The sequence below is a fragment of the Mesoplodon mirus genome (assembly GCF_964341445.2).
Source record: "Mesoplodon mirus genome assembly, chromosome: 7".
Classification (NCBI taxonomy): Eukaryota; Metazoa; Chordata; class Mammalia; order Artiodactyla; family Ziphiidae; genus Mesoplodon; species Mesoplodon mirus.
In genome coordinates this window covers 120,991,399-121,013,282 of record NC_138983.1, presented here as the reverse complement: position 1 = coordinate 121,013,282, position 21,884 = coordinate 120,991,399, and the positions used below count along the sequence as shown (strand labels likewise).

Sequence of the window (21,884 nt, the reverse complement as noted above, 5' to 3'; positions counted from 1 at the left end):
AAGACCAAGGAAGAACTGCCAGAGGAAGGCCGGGTGTGTCCCAGCCTTTTGGAACCTCAGGAAAGGAACACGAAATAGTAGCACACCACCACCACTTTCCAAGTAAAAGTTACATCCTGTCCCAGATGGTGGGTCTGCAGCAACGGTTTAAACCTGAGTTCCCCTGGCCCTCAGTCCGAGACTTTGTATCCAGAACCCCCGTTCCTTCACCTCTTTCTCTTTGGTGCAACCAAACTTTTGGAATCACACCGGTTGAGAAAATTCCCTTCTTGATGTGTCAATAACTAATCAACTTCATTGGCAGCTTTGAAAAAAAATTTTGTAACACACGTGGCTCACGTATTTGAAGTTTGGCTTTATGGGGAGCTTTAATGTGGTGACTTTGACCTGCAACTTGAAAGACAGACGTTCCACACTTAATGCTCCTTTAGTTGTGGAAGAAAATAAAAAGCATATCACCTCATAAAACAAAGGTCAATAACACTTCCCATAAATTCCAGGTCCACAATCTTACACCTTAGCAAATTATGTTTAACACATACATATTATTGTTTTCTTCCCTTTGGCTTATTTAAATGTTAGTTGTCAAGACGTAAGTATTGTGTGTATATGTTTATTTATTGGTTTATGGAAAAGCCAATTGTTTCAAGTAAGCTCCTAGGAAAAAAGTACTCGGTTTAACTGGAGTTGGCATTATTGTGAAATGTAAATCATTTAATAAAGCTAGACTAGTGATTATGGTGCAGTTATTGATAGTCTTTAAAGGATTCTAATCACTATCTGAGGACTGATAGCAATCTGTATTGAAATGTTCCCTATTTGTGATAAAATGAAGGGAAATCTAATGAGTTTTTCCTAAAGTTAATGCACTCACTTTAAAAGATTCTCTTATTCTGTTACTATGTCATAAATTTTTTGATGTTAACATGTCCTCTCAAGAAACAAAAAATATAAAATTTTTTAGATTTTTAATGTCCTTACTTGGTAAAATGTAAAGTTATCCACTCAGTGTTTATCTCTTCTTCATTATTGTCATTATTGTTGTTATTCTTAATGGTCCATCAAATCCAAAAGTCTGAGAAATACTGACCTAATTCCTCTCCCAGCCTTCACATTGTATGATATCTAAACAGGTAGTTATCTAGTTGTTAAAATATTTCCAGGAAAAAATGATTCCACCTAATACATAAATGTTTACATCAGATTAAGAGAACAGCCTAGACATTTTATTTTTTAAATCTCTTCTCCATTGTATAAGCTACATGAGTGAGAATAAGTGAGAGGGCACACAGGGTTATAGTTGTCTGGTGCTTTAGAATATTCAAAGAATGAGGACACGGGGAGGGGGAAGGGTGAGCTGGGACAAAGTGAGAGAGTGGCATGGACATATATACACTACCAAATGTAAAATAGATAGCTAGTGGGAAGCAGCCGCATTGCACAGGGAGATCAGCTCGGTGCTTTGTGACCACCTAGAGGGGTGGGATAGGGAGGGTGGGAGGGAGACACAAGAGGTAGGAGATATATGTATATATATAACTGATTCACTTTGTTATACAGCAGAAACTAACACACTATTGTAAAGCAATTATACTCCAATAAAGATGTTAAAAAAATATATATGCTCTTATCTAGGATCTCACAAAAAAATAAAATAAAATATTCAACGAGCTGTCATCATCTCATTTAATCTTCACAAACAACCCTGTGAAGTAGGTAAGACATAGAGACATTTGGGCTGCTCTATGTCAAAGGAAAAAAATGTCCCAAAAGTAAGAAATGGGTGAATTATGCATTATATATCTTTATAGCTGGAGAGAAATAATTGGCAATGGACCATTTAAAATTAACTTGCTTAGTGTTCTGCTTATTTAAATCACAGTTTACTTAATGCTTTTGTGTTAATTGGCCCGATTGGACAACACAGAGGATAAAAACATTTCAGTTTCAATCACGTGTATAGTCTTATCATACACTTTTTTAATATATATAAATTTATTTATTTATTTATCTTTGGCTGCGTTGGGTCTTCATTACTGCAAATGGGCTTTTTCTAGTTGCTGCGCTTCTTAAATGTGCTTTTTTTTTTCTTCTGATAGTCACTGCACCAAGCACCTTCAGCCATCCTATCTTAGACTTCCTTTGTAATCACTGCTGTGGACATGATGTTTTATGACCTTATGAAATGAAAACTCTATCTTGTTAAAAACAAAAACAAGCAAATAAACAACGACAACAAAAACACCTCAACTAGCTGCTTATATAAGCATTTTGTTTCCTAACTCTAGAACCCCTCTGTTTCCATACAGTCTCTGTACTGGCAAAAAAGCAAAAACAAACAAAAATCACCTTGTTAATTCCCTTGCTAGCAAGGTAATACAATTTAGCACATGTTCAAGAGAAAATTGTCTAAGAAACTTTTTTTTTTTTTTGCAAAAAATCTTCTTTTAATTGAAATACAGTTGACATACAATATTATGTTAGTTTCAGGTGTACTACATAGTTTGACATTGGCATATATTATGAAATGATAACCACACTCTGTCCACATACAAAATTATTATAATATTATTAACCATATTCTTTATACTGTATATTACATACACTTGGCTTATTTATTTTATAACTGGAGGTTTGTATCTCTTAATTCACTTCACCTATTTTGCCCCCTCCCCACCCCACCTTCAGGCATCCTTCCATTTGTTCTCATTACCTATTAGTGTCTAAGAAACTTTGTTTCTGCTAGTTACTTTCAAAGCTGTGATAGTAATGCTCTGTTCTTTAAGAGTTTCATTTTAGGTGGTATGATTACATTATAGGAATTATCTTGTAGGGCTGATTATTCAGCAGTGTTAGATAAGAAAAAAAATGTGCTGAAGTCTGAGTAGAAAGTCTCAAAAGAGAAAGATTAATGCGAGAAAAGATGCTTCTAATTGACCAAGCAGGTGCTTTTTTTTTTTTTTTTAAGTGCTTGGATGTATTTCGGAAAGAGGTACAAGCTTTGAAGGGCCAGAACTGCAACAGAAGAAATGATTTCATTAAAACCGTGATTTGACATTAAAAGAAATTCCAGTATTCTCTGACACTGTATTTCAGGTTCCATTGCCCTAGGAAAGAGCCCACGTTTAAGGCGGGTCTGAGGCGTGCCAGAACAGTCTCCTCCCTCCACCTTCTTCCTCCTTTCTCCCAAGGGCTAGGCACCCTCCTCCCCCAGACGGCCGCTGGATCCGGACAAGCAGCGGGGAGTTCTGCTAAAGCTTTCCACATTCCTGGCTGTCTGCTTTGGCTGCTGAAGGGCTGCCTTCTATCGGGAAAAGAAAGAGACTTCAAACCTTTCAGATAACGTCCTCTCCTAGGAAATTATTGAGCACAGGTAAGAAATATCATTACTCGTTATTTAGAAACCCAGGCATGGCAATCCGAGGTAAATAAATAAGCTAGAAAAGCGATTGAGAGGTAACTTCTCTGACATCCCTATGATGGGCAACTAGTCAGTAACAACATAAGGAACGTATAGTCAGAGGAAAATCTTTTTCTCTCTTTTAGCCAACCTTGGAGAGTATCACTTCAGAGGAAATGTTCTCAAACTTCTTGGTCTCGTGACCTCTTTATACTCCTAAAAATTATTGAGGATCCTGAAGAATTTTTGTTTCTCTAGGTTTTTTACTGTAGTACCGTCATTTGCTGTATTAGAAATTAAAGCTGAGAAATGTAAAAAAAAATAGTGACCTATTAATTTATTTTAAGATAACAATAAGCACATAACATGTTAGCATAAATAACATTTTAAATTACGGATAACTATATATTCCAAAAAAACTACTATGAAGAGTGACATTGTTTTTATTTTTACAAATCTCTGTAATATCTGGCTTAGTAGAAGACAGCTGCATTCTCATCTGCTTCTGCATTCAGTTTATGCAATATCACTCAAAATGTAGCCCCTGGTAAACTTTATTGTACACTCAATGAGAAAATGAGAGTGAAAATGACAAATTATATCTTAGAATTATTATGAAAATCTCTTTGACCTCGTAAACTCCTGAGAATCACTGCTTTAGAGTGTTAAAATAAATAAGCTTCTATTGATAAGGGAGTCTCAACTCTGAATCAACTATTTTAAAAGCAAACAAAAAAATTGCAAAAGGTTGATAATCTTGATGGAATCTGCATCAGCACCCTTAGGCTGGCCTACGTTGGACAATATTATAGCATTCCCCAGGAGAATTTTATTTCACATGAAGGAAGGGCTGAGTAAATATCTCCATTTGAAAGTATAAATAACAAAAATTAGGACACTCTTAAACTCTTCTTTTTGCCTATATCTAGCTATTTCAAGTTCTATTAAATCTTTCTTCAAAATATCTTTTTAAATCTGGCTTGTCCGTAATATCCCTACATGAATATTATGAATTCTTACATGAATTCTTATAGTTTCATAGCCTGTCTCTAATCTTTTTCATAATACCCTTGCCAGCTCAGTAATCTGCTTTCCTATCTTCTGTGAGATTAAATACAAACACTTCTATGTGAGTTCCCAAGCCCTCCATAATCTAACCCCACCCTACCTTGTGTTTACTGCAAGACAGCAGAATTGTTCCACTACAGTAAAAAAATAGCTCCAGGGCTTCCCTGGTGGTGCAGTGGTTGAGAGTCTGCCTGCCAATGCAGGGGACACGGGTTCGTGCCCCGGTCTGGGAAGATCCCACATGCCGCGGAGCGGCTGGGCCCGTGAGCCATGGCTGCTGAGCCTGCGCGTCCGGAGCCTGTGCTCTGCAACGGGAGAGGCCACAACAGTGAGAGGCCCGCGTACCGCAAAAAAAAAAAAGCTCCTTTCAGTTCCACTCCCCACCATAATTTTGTGTTAATTGTCACATAAATGCTCTTCCATGTTCTCCTCCATCTATTCAGTCAAGCAATCAGGATTAAATTCAATTCTCCTTTTCCCTCAAGGCCATTCCAGCAGTTCTATTTTGGCTTCTTGCTCTGAGTCTGTATTTAGCAGTTGATTATATACACCTTTTATCTTTAACTATTTACCTAAATTTTTACCTGTCTTCTTCCACCCCCACCTGTACCACGCCCACATACTTACCTTCCTAAGATGACAAAATTTTGAAGGACAAAATGACTTATAGAACTGAAAATTTAGATTTTGATCTTGTTGCTGTAGAGATGATTACCTGCCTGATTTTAGTGAATTAATTAGGTAACGTGCTTCCTCATTTCATCCCATACCTATTCCACAGAATGAGAGTTCCACAGCAAAGATAAACATAATCATTATTGCTTTTCAAGTTCAAGACATTTTTACTTTTAATCTAATAGTATGCTTTTAAACTCCCAGTGGCTTAGCAAAGCTGGTTATATAATAAATATTCCATCAATATGTGTTGTTTTAGAGTTATGAGGAAGTGGTTACTAGGGCATTTGCCACATATAAATAGTTCTCTCTTTGCAGTCTTAACTAGAATCTAGAATTACAGAATGCTGGAGCTGGAACAAAACTTAAATATTGACCATGCAACTCTCTCTTGTCTAAATGAGGAAACTGAGACCCTCAGAATGAAATAACTTGCCCCAGGAAAGATTGGAACACATATGGTTTAATCTCCATCATGATTTTCTACTGTTCACTAGCCTCTGGCTAGTTTCCAAGGCTTGTATAACTGAAACTTTTTGTTGTTGCAAAGAATCGATTATCGCTGCTTACTCATGGGAGGATCTATCTGGGGTGGTTTATAACTCTTTTCTTTCAAGTCAATAATCTCAGAATCTTAGATGAAATATTCAAAACATTTTTATCCAATGGGAACTATAATTTTCACAGATTAGAGTTAAGAAGCAAAGGAACATGGATGAGAAGGGAAAAGAGGAAAATTAGGGGGGAGGAGAGGAAGAGGAACACAATACTTGTAATCATAGATGTATTGAGATCTAACAAAACGTGCTAAGAAAATAAAGAATTCAAGATAAACACTCACATGAAATAAAAGAGAAAGTAAAGAAACTACTAGGAAAAGAAAGAAGAGGAAGAATTTTAGAGAAATTATTCTATTTTTAAAAATCTGTTTTCAGACTTCCTTCATATTCTTTCCCTTTCTCACTGGCTTTCAGATGGAGTTTAAGTTTTAAGACAGAAAAAAATTTCTGCCATTCCCTTTACACACTGTTGTCATGGCGACAAGGCTTATCAGCAAACATTTAACATTTATTGAGCTCCTACTCTGTATAAGCTCTTTCCAGGTGTTAAAAAGATTGAAAAAACAAGACAACTCATTGTCTTAGAGAAACTCAGATGGAAGTCGGCACACCTATTTGTGATCTTAATTAAGGGTAATAAGAGGTATTTTAGAAGCATGAACGTGGGGACGGGGATGTGGACACTGAGGAGAGAATGATTAGCTCGGAATGGAGGAGTCAGGGAAGTTTTCCTAGAGGAGATGTTTGAGCTGTGACTTGAAGGATAAAGGGAGAAGAAGGGTTTGGCAGGCAAAAAAGGGAGGGGAAGTTCTGGCCTGGCAGGGGAAATAAATGAGTACCGCGGGGAGTGAGTGAGAATCTGAAAGCAAGAAAACCAAGTAGAGGAATAGAAAATAGAAAATACCAGAAGTGACAAGGGCTAGATTTAAAATAGTGCTGGTGGAGATGGAGAGGAGATACCAAATTCTAGACACATTTCTGAGTTATAATCTACAGTATTTTTGAGACAGGAGAAGGTTAGACAAAAGAGTTTAGAAGGACTCCCAGTTTTCAGTTTGGGACAGGTTATTTGGACATACTTTAGAAAGTAATTCATTAGTATATCTTACAGTTGGAACCGTGGATCTGGAGCCAGAAATTGAAATTTGCAAGTTATGTATCCCCCAGTAACCGCCACCCTCTCTCTTTATAGCTAAACTTCCTGAAAGAATAGTTTATATTCACTGTCTTTACTTTTCTTTTTCATCCCATTCTGTCCTAGATCTTTGTCCACCTGCCTTCCGTTCCTCCATTTTCCCTAAACTGTTCTACTGATACCAAAACTTCCTGATTGCCAAATTCAATGAACAAGTTTCAGCTTGTATCTAAATTATGGACTGCAGCTTCAGACTCCAAGCAGCTCCTTCTTGAAGCTCCTTTGGGGTTTTTATTCCTGGTTTTTTTTTTTTTTTTTTTTCGTAGTACGCGGGCCTCTCACTGCTGTGGCCTCTCCCGTTGCGGAGCACAGGCTCCGGACGCGCAGGCTTAGCGGCCATGGCTCACGGGCCCAGCCGCTCCGCGGCATGTGGGATCCTCCCGGACCGGGGCACGAACCCGTGTTCCCTGCATCAGCAGGCGGACCCTCAACCACTGTGCCACCAGGGAAGCCCTCCTTTGTTTTTTGACTTCTGTTATATCTCTTAGATTTGCAAAACTGAATTATTTTCCACTCAAGCCTGTCTTTCATCCTCTGTTTTCTTAATGAGGTAACCACTCAACAAATTCCTCAAGCCAGAAACTTTGAAGTCACCCTCAGTTCCTCCTTCTTCCATTGGACCCACAACCAATCAGCTAAAAAATCCTGCTGTTTAAGCTCTCTTGAATCATCCCCCCAGCCACTGCCTTAGTTTGTAGCCTCATCAACTCTTAACTGTTAAAATTGCTTCTGCGGTTGTTTTCTGGCCTCTGTCCAACTTTATCCCATCAAATCCGTTCTCTACACTGCTGCCAGAGTGAGGTTTTTGAAACATACATTTGACCATGTCTTTCTCCTACTGAAAGTAAGTCAGTACTTTCAGAAAAAAAGTTCAAGCTCTTTAGCCTACTTAAACAAGGACTTTATAATCTGACTCACCTTTACAAGCTTTTGGCAAACAACTACACTGCAAGTTACATTTTATCTGAATTGAACTAGGCAGAATCAAACTAATTTAATATAAAAATAATAGTCTCACTTTATAGGCAAAATGAAATATGTGAGCTCCACATGAAATAGTTTATCCGGAATGACAGTTTCAAAGCTGGTAGGTCAAGTGAGTTGTGAACTGTTGACACTATTGCCACATGGAAGTGTCTTGTATACCTGGTAGAAATAGCTGCTTTCATGACAGTATAATGTAAGCTCAGCTATTCTTTAAATATCTCAGAAGTTCTTGAGACATAACAGCTTATTGTGGTATTATTTTTTAACATTTATTACTATTATAATTTTAGATATTTTTTCATTTATTCAGTCATTCAGCAAACATTTATCAGATGTCTGCTATGTACCAGGCACCATTCTAGGTTCTTGGAATACAAAACTGAACCTAACAGAGGTTCTTTCTCTTATGGAACTTTCATTCTAGCAGGGGAAAAATAATAAAATAATAAAGAATGTGCTAACAAACCATGTTAAAATATTTGGGGCCAGATTTTGATGAAATTGTCAAGAAGGTATAATTTTTCTTTGGGAATCTCAGCCATTTATTTTCAATATCCCCACCCCCACCCCTGCCATGATGCCCTTTCATCAAGGCACTTAGATATTCCAAAAGCTCTTTCTTTCTCTCTATTGTTTAAATTAAAATATAAAACAAATTTAAAATAAATTAAAAACCATACATATGTGTACATATATATATATACATATATATGCTTATATATTATATATGAACTGAATCTAGATAAAACTCTTAAATAGCCACCAAATAAAGAGTTGGTTCAAGATGGTGCCCTCAGAAGATCTTGAACTCACCTCCTGCCACAGGCAGCAGATCTACAGCTACACATGGATCATTCCCTCTGAAAAAGACCTAAAAACTAGCTGAAATCTCCTCCACAAAAAAAAAAAAAAAAAAAAAGAGCCACATCTAGATGGGTAGGAGAGGGAGAGACATGGTCTCACCAAAAACCACACCTATGATGCAGCAACCCATAATCAGGATTGATATCACAAAACAGAGCTACTACCTGAGAAGTGAGAGGTCAGTGCCCCACATCAGGCACCATAGTCCTTGGGAACTGCACCAAAGAGATGAGCCCCCAGTACATCTGGCTTTGAAAATCAATAGAGTTTACATCCAGGAGAACCAAATGGCTGTAGGAAACAGAGATTCCACTCTTAAAGGGCTTGTGTACTGACTCACTCACCACAGGACCCATCACAAAAGTAGCTGTCTGAAAAGCACCCAGACCATATGTGAAGGAGATTCATTTGCTAATCTTAAAGCATCTGAGGGAGATGCAGGAGCCTTTTGGGACTCTCTCCACCTGGATGGAGGCACTGGCAGACGCTATTTTTGCATTTTCCCTCTATCTTGCTAGCACTGGCACTGGTGGGTGCTATCTTTGCACTCTCCCTTTAACCTGCTAACACCACTGGGCACACCACACCCCTGCACTGCTCCTGACCTTAAAAATGGTCAGAAGGGGCTTCCCTGGTGGCACAGGGGTTAAGAATCCACCTGCCAATGCAGGGGACACAGATTCGAGCCCTGGTCTGGGAAGATCCCACATGCCACAGAGCAGCTAAGCCCATGCACCACAACTACTGAGCCTGCACTCTAGAGCCCGTGAGCCACAACAACTGAGCCCACACGCCACAACTACTGAAGCCCACGCACCTAGAGCCCGTGCTCCGCAACAAGAGAAGCCACTGCTATGAGAAGCCCATAGCCCCCACTCACTGCAACTAGAGAAAGCCCACATGCAGCAACAAAGACCCAACGCAGCCAAAGATAAATTAATTAATTAATTTAAAAAATATATTTTTTAAAATGGTCAGAAGATCTGAATAGACATTTTTCCAAAAAAGACATACAGATAGCCAACATGTACATAAAAAAGATGCTCAACATCACTAACCATCAGAGAAATGCAAATCAATACCACAATGACTTATCATCTCACAACTGTCAGAATGGCTATTATCAAAAGAACAAGAAATGACAAGTGTTGGCGAAGATGTGGGAAAAAGGGAACTCTTGTGCACTGTTGATGAAAATGTAAATTTGTGCAGACACTACGGAAAACAGTATGGAATCTCCTCAAAAAGTTAAAAATAGAACTACCGTATCATCTAGCAATTCTACTTCTGCGTATTTATCTGAAGAAAACAAAAAACACTAATTCAAAAAAATGTATTCATCCCTGTGTTCATTGCAGGATTATTCACAATAGCCAAAATATGGAAACAACGTAAGTGTCCATCAATGGATGAATGGATAAAGAAGATATGGTATATATAATGGACTACCATTCATAAAAATAATGAAATCTTGCAACAACATGAATACACCTTGAGAGTGTTATGCTAAGTGAAACAAATCAGACAGAGAGATAAATACTACATGATTTCACTTCTATGTGGAATCTAAAAAACAAAACAAATGAACAAACAAAACAAAATAAAATAAAGCTCATAGAAAACAGATTAGTGGTCAACAGAGGGGAGGGGGATGGGGCGGGCAAAATGAGTAAAGGGGATCAAGAGGTACAAACTTCAAGTTATAAAATAAATAAGTTATGGGATGTAAAGTACAGCATGTAGACTATAGTCAATAATATTGTATTGCAAATTTGAAAGTTACTAATAAGTTGTCTTAGAAGTTCTCGTCACAATAAAAGAAAGATTTTTGTAGCTGTACAGTGACAGATGGTAACTAGATTTATTGTAGTGATCATTTCACAATGTATACAAATTTTCCATAATAAAAAGTAAAACAAAACAAAACAAAAAATAGCCATCAACTAATATTTATTTTGTGTTAGCTTAATTTGGATTAAGTGTTTTCTACTGGGTTTTAATTTCCTGCTTCCTCTGTATATGTTTGGCCTCAGCAAACTATGCTAGAAAAAATTTGAGTCATTTCTCAACCTCTAAGTATAGACGTATGAACACCCCCATATATACCAATTGACAACTGTGACCCAACCACCTTCCTTGGAGCACCAACCATAAAACTGTCCTCAGGAAACCAAGGGACTTCTGAACTCTAGAGGAGAATTTCTTAATCATTTCTGTGGCATGGACCCTCATGGACAATCTGGTGAAGTCTGTGGACCCCTTCTCAGAATCACGCTTTTATATGCATAAAATTAAATACTTAGAATGAGAAAGGAAACCCTTTGTAATTAAAAGGTTATCCAAAAAAATTTAACACATTTTGGGCTTCCCTGGTGGCGCAGTGGTTGAGAGTCCACCTGCCGATGCAGGGGACACGGGTTCGTGCCCCGGTCCGGGAAGATCCCACATGCCACAGAGCAGCTGGGCCTGTGAGCCATGGCCGCTGGGCCTGCGCATCCGGAGCCTGTGCTCTGCAACGGGAGAGGCCACAGCAGTGAGAGGCCCGCATACCGCAAAAAAAAAAAAAAAAAATTTAACACATTTTGATAAGGTATATATGTGCATCCTTATTAACACACTAACAACAAGATGTCCTGTTGGGACTAATAACTTCCATATATTTCAAAGTAGAAATGAGTTTAAACGATATTTCAAGATCTCTGCAACAATTACAATACAGTAAGAAATATGTATGTCTATTAATGATAGTCACAGGTACTGTGAATAATACTGTGGTTTTTTTTCCTACACCATAATGGAAGGAACTGTTAAATTTCAGTTAGAAGTTGGTGAAAATAATTGTGTAATTTTTCCCCATCCAAGTTCACAGATTTCCCAGATTTAGAACTCCTGCTCCATAAACAAAGGTCTGGAAGGCTATACACCACACTGGAGTGGGGTTGGGTGGGGTGGCACAAAGGAGAAGAACAAAAAGAATTGTTAACGTTTTCAAATCCTGTATTATTTGATGTTTTACAGGAAGATTGTATTCATGTATTACTTGTGCAAAAAGCATAGTATAGTCCAGACTCCAGACCAAAAGCTGCTATTGCTCAGAGAGAAAGAGAGCCATCAGATGCCAGAGCCCTTCAGCCTCCTCCCACCTAGCCCCCACTCCCAGGCAGAAACACCATTTTTTATCATTGCCTCACCTTTAGCACTTTGACAATGAAGTCACAATCTTCAGTCTCTCACTCACAGGATCCCATTGGTTGTAAGACAGAGATGGAACCAGCCCCTAGTTAAACGACAGGATTAGGTGTGTTTCTGGCATCCTATATTTATTCTGATAATATATGTATATTTCCACCAAAATACTGGAACAATAATTCAGTTCAATAATGGACTACATATCCACCTTTTATAACATTGTTTAATGAGAAAATGCTTTCTAGATTCCGAATATCTAATGGTTTGCAAAAGAACGTTTGAACTTGTACATTCATAAACTGAAGACTCCTGGCATTTATTAAATGTCCAGAGTGTTCATCAGCATGCTGGATTTCTGAAATTGGAGGTAGAAGAAGGCAATAAGTGGTAAAAGATTCCTTTTGTGTAAAAGGAACAATCACTACCTTTTAACAGATGACTCTTTGCTTTCATTAGGAATAAAGATGGCTGCTGAACTAGTAGAAGACAATTGCATCAGCTTTGTGGAAATGAAATTTATTAACAATACACTTTACTTTGTAGGTAAGTTCAAAACCGTAGACCAAATACAGGGTTTAGATAAATGTATTCAGCTAGAAAAGATGTTGTAAGGTGAACTATTAAGTGACTTGTTTTTTGTCACCAAATTCCATTGTAACACTAATGACACATTTCTCTTGAAAAAAAAATATTAGGTCTCTAGAAATTAACCATAACATGTCCAAGGTCCCAGCACCTTGTCCTGCCACATGTCCTGGCACTTAGTTAGTAGTAGCCCACTCACAAGGTGGCTGCAGGTGCACGTCATGAAAATCCCAGAAAATTGGATATACGATTTCCCAAAGCAACCTGGCAAATTATGTAAGAGATACATATCTGAAATCTAGAGTTCTGTGAGTTATACCATTTTATGTAAGTACATTTGACAAATAAAAACAGATTCTTATGATTGAACTTCCTTGGGCAGTTTGGTTTCATTTGAAAGCTTCATAGAAAGTTCTTAGGTGACTTTCCATTGAAGCAATAAATTTAAGAGTAAAATCTATCATTTTATAAAATTTCTTTTTGGCTACAAATTTCAATTTATAAACCCTAGATTTAGGTTTTATATCTAACATACCTGAGATCACACTAAGTCTAATTAGCTTCATTTTATGGGACCTTTTGGATGATTATATTATATTTTTATGGGGCCAACAAAAGCCATCACCAGTAAGACAGGGGTTAGAGAATGCAGAGGGGCAGAAAAGAGTAATAAAAGAGAAGAGTGAGAGGAAATTTAATAGAAATATAGAATTTAACATATTTTGTTTCTCTTTTTTCCCCTTTAGCTGAAAATGATGGTAAAGTATAAATTTATTTCTCTTTCTTTGTAAAAATAAATAGCTACTTGAGTAAGCATCCCACCAGCACATCCGTATCACCATTCTCAGCTGAAAAACTGGTACCAATCTATTTGAGAAGCTAAATTCCCTCAAAGGAATGTGGACTCAGTAGCACTGCCTTGGAATAAAGATGACTATAAGGGAATTTCTAATAAAATACGCTTCTCTACATCTTAGGAAATTCTCAGCTATTAGAATCTACAAAATAGACCTTGCCTGTTACATAGATCCTGAGATTAGCAGAAAGTCATGGATTCTCTGGAGTACATAGGAAAAGGGGTTGAAGCATGAGAATTGTCCAAAATCAGGAACATCTTCCTTCTTCAACCTTCCCTCTCAGAAGTGCTCTGAAAAGAAGCCTGGGAGGCTCCCAGGGTTCAGAGAATTCTGGAAGTAGAGGAGATGGGGGAAAGTAGAGCAACAGACCTATTAGGTTGAGTCATTGTCTTCCTAAGTAGATGTACCCATTCCTTGTCCTGTTGGCATTCAGGGAGGATCATACACATATAAAGCCTATGATCCTCTAACGCAGGGGTCCCCAACCCCTGGGCCGTGGACCAGTACCAGTACCAGTCCGCGGCCTGTTAGGAACCCAGCCGCACAGCAGGAGGTGAGCAGAGGGTGAGCAAGTGAAGCATCACCTGCTGCTCTCCGTCACTTGCATTACTGCCTGAACCATCCCGCCACCCAAACCACGGCCCCGGCCCATGGAAAAATTGTCTTCCAGAAACCGGTCCCTGTTGCCAAAAAGGTTGGGGACCACTGCTCTCACAGACCCCCAGATTATTAAAGGTCATTAGTTTCTCATACTTTTCCTTAAAAAGCACTTTCTCCATTCTTGAGGTGATCCTTACTGGACTGGAAATATACAACAGGAACTTTTGAAAAATGCTATTCCTTCCAGTTTCTTTTCCAGATTTATTGAAATGTTATTGTCCTATAGCTCCTCATGTTTCTTAAAGATTGCCCTACTCCTATTTATTGGATTCAATAAATATTGGCATCTGTATCTCTGGCACTATGTTAGGCCCTACAATACAATTGTGAGCAAAACACAGTTCCTAGAGGGAGAAGCAGGCACATTAGGGAGGCAAATGGAATGTGGTATGTTAAGAGTTATGAAGGCACAGATGCTATGGGAGCACATAGAAGGGCACCTAATTTAGTCCAGTAGATTCTGGGAGGGCATTTTGAAAGAGGAACAGAATTGAAGAGTAAATAGGGGTTAGCCAAGAGAAGGTATTCTATGCAGAGAGAAGAACACATGCAAAGATCAAGATATGAAAGAAAGCATGGTATGTGTGAGGAATTAAGAGTAATTCAGAATGGGAGTAGAGTAAGAGTAGGAAAATGATGAGAGAAGAATGATAAATAGGGTGCAGATCGAGAAGGTTCTGTTAGTCCAAGATATGGAATTTGGACCTTATCTTTGGGGTAATGGGGATTCATTAAGCACAATATGTATGATCTAGGATACAGATGAGTTTGCTGTATCAAAGAGATCCAAAAATACAGTAACTGAATAAGATAGAAAATATTTCTCTCAAATACGAATCCAAGTAAGCAGTTCAGTATTAGTATGGCTGGATGCAGCCTGATGACGTTGGAATCTAAAGTTCCTTCTGTCTTCTTCTACTCCATCATCCCTAGTTGTTGAACTCATTTACATACTTGAAAATCATCATTACATTTCCTGGGTCCATATCCCAGCTAGCAAGAAAGTGTTCAAAATAAGAGGAAGACAGGCCCACTCCTTTTAAAAGTTCTATTTAGAAGTTGTAACATCAAATCCACTCGTACTCCATTGACTAGAATTTAGTCATATGGCACCAACTGCAAGGAAAACATGGAAAATATAATCTTTATTCCGGGTGGCAGTGTCATTCATTAAAATTCAAAGATAACATGATCGTATCTCTGAATGTTAACTTTAATTAAAATTGAATTTTAATTCCTTCCGGCTTCAGTATAAAGAATTGCTGTGGGGGCAAAAAAAGAGGGGAGGGGAATGCCAATTAAGAAGCTATTACTGGGCTTCCCTGGTGGCGCAGTGGTTGAGAGTCCGCCTGCCGGTGCAGGGGACACGGGTTCGTGCCCCGGTCCAGGAAGATCCCACATGCCGCGGGGCGGCTGGGCCTATGAGCCATGGCCGCTGAGCCTGCGCGTCCGGAGCCTGTGCGTCCGGAGCCTGTGCTCCGCAACGGGAGAGGCCACAACAGTGAGAGGCCCGCGTACCGCAAAAAAAAAAAAAGAAGCTATTATTGTAGTCCCTATAAGAAATTATGGCGACATGAATTAAGGTAGGCAGAGTGGGGTGCCACTGAAGAGCTGTGAATGGATTTTAGAAAAACTTGGAAGAATCAACAGGACATGGATTTGGAAGGCGATGGAAAGAAAGACAGAAAAGATGATGCCTATGTTTTTTCATGTAAGCAATTTGTACCATTCAGTGAAATAAGAAACGCAAGAGGAAGAGCAGGGTAGAGAGGTTTGCAGGGCAAAGAGGAAGATAGATGATGAATTTATTGACGATGAATGATGATATCTGTGGGACATCCTAATGGAGATGTCCAGTAGATTCTTGGACATGTGGTTCTAAACTCAGGAGAAAATATGGGGCTGGATATACAGATGTGGGAGACATATATACAATAGAAATTACATCTGAAGCTATAAGAATAACATGACAAATCAGAGGAAATGTGTAGCACGAGGAAGTAAAAGCCAAGGACTAAACTCTGAGGAATACCTACATTTAAAGGATTCAGTATAAAGAGAAGCTAATAAAGAACAGAGCAACCAAAGAGGAAGAATAAAAACAGAGAATGCCACAGAATCCCAGGAGAGCATTTCAAGACAGAGATAATAGGAACTGTTGAATTTTGTAGCCTTGAAAACCAAGAGCCAGAAAGTATCTATTACATTTAGCAACAGGGAGTTTGGTGATCTCGGTGAAAGCAATTTGATGGAGAAATGGAGCCAGTGAGAAGCTTGCAATGAGTAAAAGCGTGAATGGAAAGTAAGGAAATGATACATACAATTCTTGCCAGAAGCTTGGCCATTAAAAGGAGAAGAGAAATAATACTAGCTACAAAGTGGGATTCTGTTGATGGAGGTGTTTTAAATCTCAAAATGTAAAGCCTTATGTTTTTCTGATTATAAAAAGAATTTGTTTTTTATAAATAATTCAGGCAATGAAGATAAGAAAATGAGAAACTAAAATATGAAAAAAACCCAAAATATTCATTGCTGTCATTTTGATGCCATATATATATATATATATATATATATATATATATATATATATATATATATATATATATATATATATATATATAAAATACTATACCTAAGCTTCTTTTTCTACTTTAATACACATGGACATCTTTCCATCTTTCCATGGCAATGAATAATTACAATTATATTAAATTCATGACAATTCATAGTAAGGGCATATCAAAATTTATTTGATCAATTCCCAATTGATGGACATTTAAGTTGTTTCCAGTTTGTTTTTATTATTAAAGTGTTCCCATAAACATTCTTGTAGAGAAATATTTACACATTTCTCTAATGTTTCCTTAGGATAAAATCCAGGAAGTAGAATTGCTGAGTTGATGGAAGAGAGGGAATAATTGATAAATCAAGGTTTAATTGAAAGTACATGCAGAGCACAAATGGGGTTAACCTTAGGTAGCAGAAGAGAGACCTTTTTCACATTTCTCTTGGGACAAGAGGGTAGAGGAAATAACAGGTGATGCCATAGTTAAGTTTGTAAGTGAAGTAGCATGAAATCATTTGCTGAAAGTGAAAGCAGAGGTGATGATGCAGAGATCCTGAGGAGAATGAAGAAGGCTTGAAATTGAAGCTATGTACTATGGAAGAGAATGCTGAACTGGAAAAGAAGTATTGACAATTGATGTGTTTGTTATGGCACCAATTTGAACATTTTTATGATTGTTTACCAGCAGCGCACTCAGCAGCCAGGTTTAGAGTTTTGTAGTAAAAGACAAATGAGTTTGGGATTTAAGATACTGGCAAAAGTGTAGATAAAATGATGAACCATGAGGTCCAGGCTGCATAGAGAAGAAAGGGAAGACAGGAAGAGGTTAGATAGGAAGAAAATGTAAGAATCAGGAAGACTCAGTAAAGTGGAAGAAAAGTATAAGAAAACTAAAAAGATAGGAGATTGTGGTCAAAAGTAGGATATTTGAATTTAAGATTTCAAAAGTAGAGTGGTTCTAAGTGATAATAAGAATCAAGGTATGCCCCTGGAAGTGGGTTAAAAAGCACTGTGCAACTTTACCTTAGCTTCTATAACAGAAGATTGTGATTGTTATTGAAAACTGGAATATATAATATGCCTATTTGTAAATTTAGAAAAAAAAGATTATTTTTTAAATGAGATTTCATGTGTGTTGTAGAAGACCTGGAATCAGATTACTTTGGCAAGCTTGAACCTAAGTTCTCAGTCATACGAAATTTGAACGACCAAGTTCTCCTCATTAACCAGGGAAGTCAACCCGTCTTTGAGGATATGCCTGATTCTGACTGTTCAGGTATTTTTTTACATACATTTGTAAGCATGGAAATGACAAGCTACTTCTTCCCATTCCATTTAACTGCCTACATTTTCTGTGATAGACCTAATGCTTACATGAAAAGTCATGGTAGTAATAATTTCACTTACAAGAAACTTTATAGGGTATCCATAATTTTTAGTTGGGCTGAAAAATTGATACAATAAAGATAGTGCTGGGGTCATGATCTTTGAGCCTACATTTGGATCACCATCCCTTCACTGTAATTGCATTAACTGTATATGCTCTCCATTGAGTTGGATCCTTAATACCTGCTAGTTATAGCTGAAATTGCTGATAACATTTTCAGAAGTCAAAATTAAATATAAAAGCACTTCAAATAAGTCTGTCTTCCACCAGAAATTTAGAGTGCCTTAGAAAATGAATAACTTTACTGTGCCTTCCAAGGAATGAATTTCAAGTATCAGAGTTTAGGCAGAGTTGAAAAAGTGAATAATGCACTCTTGAAAAATGCTGAATTTTTACCTTTAATATTCTATTTAGTGTTTAAAAGCTAAAGACAATCTTTTAGAATTCAGAATATCTCTAAAACACTTTAAAAGTTGCTGCATTTGTATTATAATACATATTTAGATGTGTTTTAAAGAATATGTGTGTCACTGTGTATAGTCTCCTTCTGCTACATGGCTGAATCTCAGAGTGTGGGATTGGTAATGGGCCTATTAAGGATTATCCTTTGATTAATTTCCCTAAACGCTTATTTGGAAAAATTTTTCTAACTAGTGTTCTCATTTGTGAATGTTTATTTTAGATAATGCACCCCAGACCATATTTATCATATGTATGTATAAAGACAGCCTCACTAGAGGTCTGGCAGTAACCATCTCTGTGCACTCTAAGAAAATTTCTACTCTCTCCTGTAAGAACAAAATTCTTTCCTTTAAGGTAAGACTGAGCCTTAATTTGTTTTAGTTATACTGATGTGCAAAATTAGAAAACCAAAATACCCCCAGTCCAACCTTCTGTCTAGAATAAGAATAGCAAGAAGTAGAGAACCATTAAAATAGACAGTTACTAAAAATTGTCAAGCTCTTTAACCTACTGTAGTAACATCATGGTTTTTCTGAGCCTGCCGTAGGGAGGAAGGGGATCAACACTTGTTTCATAACCTAGGTCTTCTGAATAATCAATCTATAGATAAATAATAATACAGAATATATATATAAATTATCATGTTTAAGAACTGCATGTGACTTTCCAGAATAAGTCCTGCTACACAGAATGAAGTTAATCATTCTTCTGTAAACCCTCTACTTTGTAAATCATGATGATAATATTTTAATCCCTAATTGTTTTGTTCCTACTTCTTAGCCTAAGTCTTAGCTACAACCTTCAGCTTTCAGTTGATGTATGTTATTTTTAATGTAAATCTAAGTGAACAAAATTAGTAGGATCTGTTGTAAAAGCAATGGTGTAATGTATCTCAAAGCCACGTATAAATTACTTCTGACCACTGCTTTTTTCTCTATCCTCCATCACTATTTTTCTCTAGTTTTTCCATTATTATTAGATAAACAACCATTAACTATAGATATGGGTTGACCCAGAAAACTTTCCTCCCAATGAGAGCAGGCAGAGTATGCTCACAAATTGGCAGTGTTTCAAAGGTGAATCCCATGTCTTGAAGACTTTCTAAGTGGGGATTTGCCAATAAAGAACCGCAATAAACATCACCCAGTTCCCACTGAAAGTTAGAGTATGACTTTCATAGACATGCCAAGGGGCAACTTGGGAGGGAGGAAAAAGCCACTCTAAAATATAATACAGATAAGATCAGTGTATCTGTAACAAACAGAGCCTCCAAACAAATCCCTTAGCCATCCCCTTCCAAGCAGAGTACCACCTCTTCAGGTGACAATTTGGAGTCCCTGCTCCCTGACCTGACAGGTAGGAAGCTCAGTTATTGTAATGGCGTTAGAAGCCTGGAGGTGGACAGGTAGGGTGGAGAGGATTAAGCATGTTATTACTTGGCAACAAAATCAGAAGGGAAAGAGGGAGATGGCCAAGCTCAAGCCATGTGGGATAGAGGAAAACTAATTCAGCTGCAGAGACAGGGTCAGAAACTGGGAAAAGCCTGATCTATATATAAGTAGATTCTTATTGAGAGACTGGGGAGAGTGTCAAGAAGATGGAAAAAGTGCTTGGCAAATAATAGAATGGGAGAACTAATTTATCCTCTTATTAATTCAAGATTCACACTTGTTGATAAAGGACAAAGGTCAAGAGTTATGGCTATAAATTCCATAATTGACTGAGAAGCTTGGGGGAAAAAAACAGGTTCTTTCCGGTATCTAAGGAGGATGCTGGGATGCTATTTTGAGTCTGAAGGTCTCTCTGTCAGTCCTTAGGATCATGAAGATCTTTGCTACCAGAGGGTCAAAATTAAGTTCAAATTTTCTGCTGGTTCTGGGATTAACATGGAAAGAACCTGAGGTGGTCCTCACATTTTCTAGTCCATCCTGAAAGTAGGCATGATGCAAAAGTAGGAAAAGTGCAGGCAGTACTGTCAGTTAGGTGACCAGCAGGATTATAGTTTCAAGTGATCTAGCCATTCTTAGGAAATCCCTACTCTGCAGCTGAGATATAGGAATCACCATCTGGCCTCCCAGGGCAAGGTCCAGCCAAGAGACAGACTACTTTCAGGATAGAAACTCAGGACTACTATGGAACTGGAATGCTTGGCAGGGAAGCACCAAAAGCTGCTAACTAAGCCCTAGAACAAGTAATGGGTCTATTTATAGCCAGTTTCAGTTCTAGGCTCCACTGAAGGAAACAGCTGAGATTACTGCCACTTCCTGCCTCTCTCACTGTTGGTTCACAAACTGGAGCTACCCTAGGCCTATGGGTGGAGGTCATCAATGTCTTTAGCTGTGAATGGCTGGAGAAGACAGGAACTGATATTAGCCTAAAAAGGTTGTGGTTTTTGCTGGAACTCTACTTCATCTTAAGCAAATATGGACTCCACTTAATGGGAGAGGAGAGAAGGAAATCATCTGATGGGTATATTGGGAAAAACTAGAGGCCTGGACCTGAATGTGCATTCCATAGTGTGAAAAGCCAAAGTGGACAAGAAGAATGGGAGGTTAGAAATTAAGAGGGAAAGGAGATCAGTATTCCTATAATCAGAGAGTTTTTTTCTTAACTCTTGAGAATATAAACCTCTTTAATTCTGTGTAGTAATATATTTCAAAATAAACTGCATATATTCATATTGGTCATGTCCTAAAAAAATTAAGTAATTTTTTTCTCTATAGGAAATGAGTCCTCCTGATAATATTGATGATGAAGGAAATGACATCATATTCTTTCAGAGAAGTGTTCCAGGACATGATGATAAGATACAATTTGAGTCTTCATTGTACAAAGGATACTTTCTAGCCTGTAAAAAAGAGAATGACCTTTTCAAACTCATTTTGAAAAAAAAGGATGAAAATGGAGATAAATCTGTAATGTTCACTGTTCAAAACAAGAACTAGATATTAAAATTGCATAGTTTGAACTTTCTGCGTTTTTGTGTTTCAAAAGGGTTATAAGAGTTCGAACCTACAATTATACTGATGAAATAAAATGAATAATGATCTCAAAAATACTACTGAGAAATGAATAATAAGCTTTCATGAAATTGAATGGACTTCCTCTTGTCCAGGTGAATACAATATTTGTATAATGTAAAAAGAATGCATAGTTTGAAAACACATTCTACAGTGTTAATGGGAAAATAGATTATATTCAATAGAAGTGTTTTGAATATTTTGTGTTATTGGTCTAATGAGGAATAAAACTGATATTTGAATTTTCTAGTTTTTAAGAAAATACTTAAAACCTTAATGATTTCAAGCTATAAACAGTGATACACCATGTAGTCTTAATCTATTACCTCATCCTTTGCCTTTACTTTTTGTTTGAAAAACTATTCCAACCTCTCTCCAAATATACTTCACAGAGATGTTGTGAGAAATC

The 21,884-nt window shown here is 37.6% G+C and overlaps 1 protein-coding gene across 2 annotated transcripts; it reads left to right on the top strand.

Annotated features, from left to right (window-relative positions):
- Positions 1–2,827: 2,827 nt before the first annotated feature.
- IL18 (interleukin 18) lies at positions 2,828–21,423 on the top strand. Of its 2 annotated transcripts, XM_082627376.1 has the most exons (6): positions 2,828–3,373; positions 12,395–12,481; positions 13,270–13,281; positions 17,748–17,882; positions 18,676–18,809; positions 21,179–21,423. In XM_082627376.1, the coding sequence occupies exons 2-6, from the start codon at positions 12,403–12,405 to the stop codon at positions 21,398–21,400; spliced, it is 582 nt and encodes a 193-aa protein (XP_082483502.1). In that variant the 5' UTR covers positions 2,828–3,373; positions 12,395–12,402; the 3' UTR covers positions 21,401–21,423. The 2 variants fall into 2 exon arrangements, with proteins under 2 accessions (XP_082483502.1, XP_082483503.1); XM_082627377.1 differs by lacking the exon at positions 13,270–13,281.
- Positions 21,424–21,884: the final 461 nt, after the last annotated feature.

Coding starts and splice junctions, on each gene's coding strand:
- IL18 (XM_082627376.1), top strand. CDS start 12,403: ATGGCTGCTGAACTAGTAGAAGACAATTGCATCAGCTTTGTGGAAATG. Junction 17,883..18,675: donor GCCTGATTCTGACTGTTCAG/GTATTTTTTTAC, acceptor TGTTTATTTTAG/ATAATGCACCCCAGACCATA. Junction 18,810..21,178: donor ACAAAATTCTTTCCTTTAAG/GTAAGACTGAGC, acceptor TTTTCTCTATAG/GAAATGAGTCCTCCTGATAA.